At 37.7% G+C, this 2,533-nt stretch overlaps 1 protein-coding gene across 1 annotated transcript; it reads right to left on the reverse strand.

Moving 5' to 3' along the window:
- Positions 1–494: 494 nt before the first annotated feature.
- Positions 495–1,609, reverse strand: LOC114380320. Its single transcript, XM_028339325.1, has one exon. It carries the CDS (start codon positions 1,443–1,445, stop codon positions 711–713), a length of 735 nt encoding a protein of 244 aa, XP_028195126.1. The 5' UTR covers positions 1,446–1,609; the 3' UTR covers positions 495–710.
- Positions 1,610–2,533: the final 924 nt, after the last annotated feature.

The raw sequence follows: 2,533 nt of genomic DNA on the forward strand, positions 1-2,533 counted from the left end.
TAGTTATAAATTACATGACATCATCTAATACACTGTTTTTTAACTAAAGATAATTTTACATGCAAATGGCCTAAATCAAAAGTCAAACTTTCTCTGTTTGTCATTCCGACTGTCACTGCTGCTTCTGTTTACATTTATGCCGCATGCAGAGGCTGGACCCACCGACGTTTTGGACAGATCATTCATATTAATTTTGTCTCTGATTCAAAGTAGTTGAGACAACAAAATTCTCAAATAAATGTTTGTGCGCAAACAATTAGTTATCCTTTGTTAATTAATTACGTTTAATTGAAATAAATAACCAAGTTTATTTTATGTCACATGTTCCTGTACTACTTAAGATTATATTATTTATGTTTTTTTTAGGATCTCATATAATTTCTATAACAAATATCCTTTTTAAATTCTTTAAGAAAATGTACTAAGGCATTAATTAACACCACGCTAATTTGATCTCAGCAATCGTTATTGAAAGATAGTGCCGTCGGCAGGTATACGTGAAAAATAAAAATGCTACGTAATTGAATTTGTCTGGATATCTTCATCTACAAAAAAATATATATCCAAATATTTCAACTCTAGGACATCATCCTCGAATCTAATTACATGATAGCAAATTAGGAAGAGGTAATTCCCTAGTTAGGTTGATGAATTTCAAACATTAATTTACATACAAATAAATGAAATTTCTGAATCAAATTAACGGATTCTCAATAAGGATGAACATTTCTGCTCAATCCACTGGCGTTGGCGAAGAACCCGAACAGATCTTGCTTATACGGCAAATACGACTTGCGTTTATCGCTCTCTTTCCTCGCTCTGCTCATAACGTAATGCTTCTCGTGCGCAGACGCCGCCGCCGTCGTCGTTTTCCCCTTCTTCACCTCAACCTTCTTCACGACGACGCTGCTCGCCTTCTCCGCCGGCTTCGCCGCCGGCGCGTGGTTCAAGAACACGAACGCGTCTTTTCCGTCGCTGTTGCTCCGCAGCTTCACGTCTCGGAACCTCCACAGCTTCGAGAATCCCGTCGAGTTGCTCTTCACCGCCGCTTTCGGATTCCACTCGCAGTATGTTCCTTCCGCCGGCGTCGTCGCCTCCGACGGCGACGGAGAAACATCCGCGTGTTCGACGAAGACCTTTATCGGCAGCCGGAGACCGTCGCCGCCGTTGTAATCGTCGGAGAACAGAAGATCCTGGTTGAAAATCGGAAAAATCGGACGAATATGGCCGTTGTCGAACGCGTCTTCGGCGGAGATCGGCGATCCATCGGAATTCGTGAGAACGAAGCTAAACTCTTCCTCTTCTTCTACCTCATCTTCGTTATGCTTCTCTTCGTTTTCGTTTTCGTTGATTTTGAGCTTAGCCACGAAATCGTGTTCGAACTTTCCAGCGAACTCGTCGGAAGAATCCCTAGACGACAAAGGTGAGAGTGAAACGGCTTGCATTTTAAGTCGAGTGTGCTGCTGCTGCGTTTTGAGATGTGTAACGAGATTGAAACGACGACAGTTATTAATTAAGAAGTTGGTTGGTTGGAGTTTGCAGATGTTGAATTGAGAAGAGGAAAATGATAAATGGTTCGGTTTTTATATGTGAGGTTAGGAGAGGACTTTGATTTTTATTCGGTCTTTCGAATTTCAATTTCAACTTTTCTAGTAATTTGCCTTTTTCACCTATTTTTTTAAGTGTTTTCACACGCTGCACGTGTTCGTTCAAAATAACACACGTAGACTCACCTCGCCTTCGTGGCTTCTTCCAGAAGTTAGGAATCTCCCTTGAAGTCTAAATTTGCAAGCTTCTTTTTTAATTGGATGGTGGTGCTTCTAGTAATATGGGATACTATTCATGATTTGATATTTAATAAATTTGTGCATGACTATTCATGGTAGTGCAGAGATCACGGGTTATGTAATTTTAATTAATGGAACTGCCAATGGCTGATCTCACTGATGATGACTTTGGTTCACTAGCTTTTTTGCCTAATTGCTTTGTTGGTTTTCTTGTTTGGTGAAGGCTACAAAATTAGAGTCAGATATTAGTTAACAAATTAAAAAAAATATTTATTATATAAATTATAAATAACATTATTTTACATATTTTAATAATTTTTTTAATTAATATCTTAATAATATTTATTTAGCATTTGTCATGAAATTAAAGTATCGAAGTATTTGTTTAATCATTAATGAAAACACGCATGACATTAAAATATCTAGACACGTGTTATTAATAATTAATGTCAATGGAGAAATATTGGTTTTTTACATCACAGAGAACAATATGAGGCATAAACTAAAGTTTATTCCAAGACATCGTCCAAGGATTTTCTGTGCGCGTTAGAAAAATCGATCACTGTGAGGACTACGCACCTACAAAAGATTATGTACGAGTATATCAATGTTTTTGTTTTGGTGAGCTAAAAAAATAGACTCGTTCAATTCTTCGTTTGTGTTTTTGGAAGTCAATCACCAGGTGACACGTTGATTAGTCAAGTTCTTGGGATAGAAGCAAATAGAAAGTGGTAGTTACGCGTATT

This window comes from Glycine soja, chromosome 2 (genome assembly GCF_004193775.1).
Source record: "Glycine soja cultivar W05 chromosome 2, ASM419377v2, whole genome shotgun sequence".
Taxonomy (NCBI): domain Eukaryota; kingdom Viridiplantae; phylum Streptophyta; class Magnoliopsida; order Fabales; family Fabaceae; genus Glycine; species Glycine soja.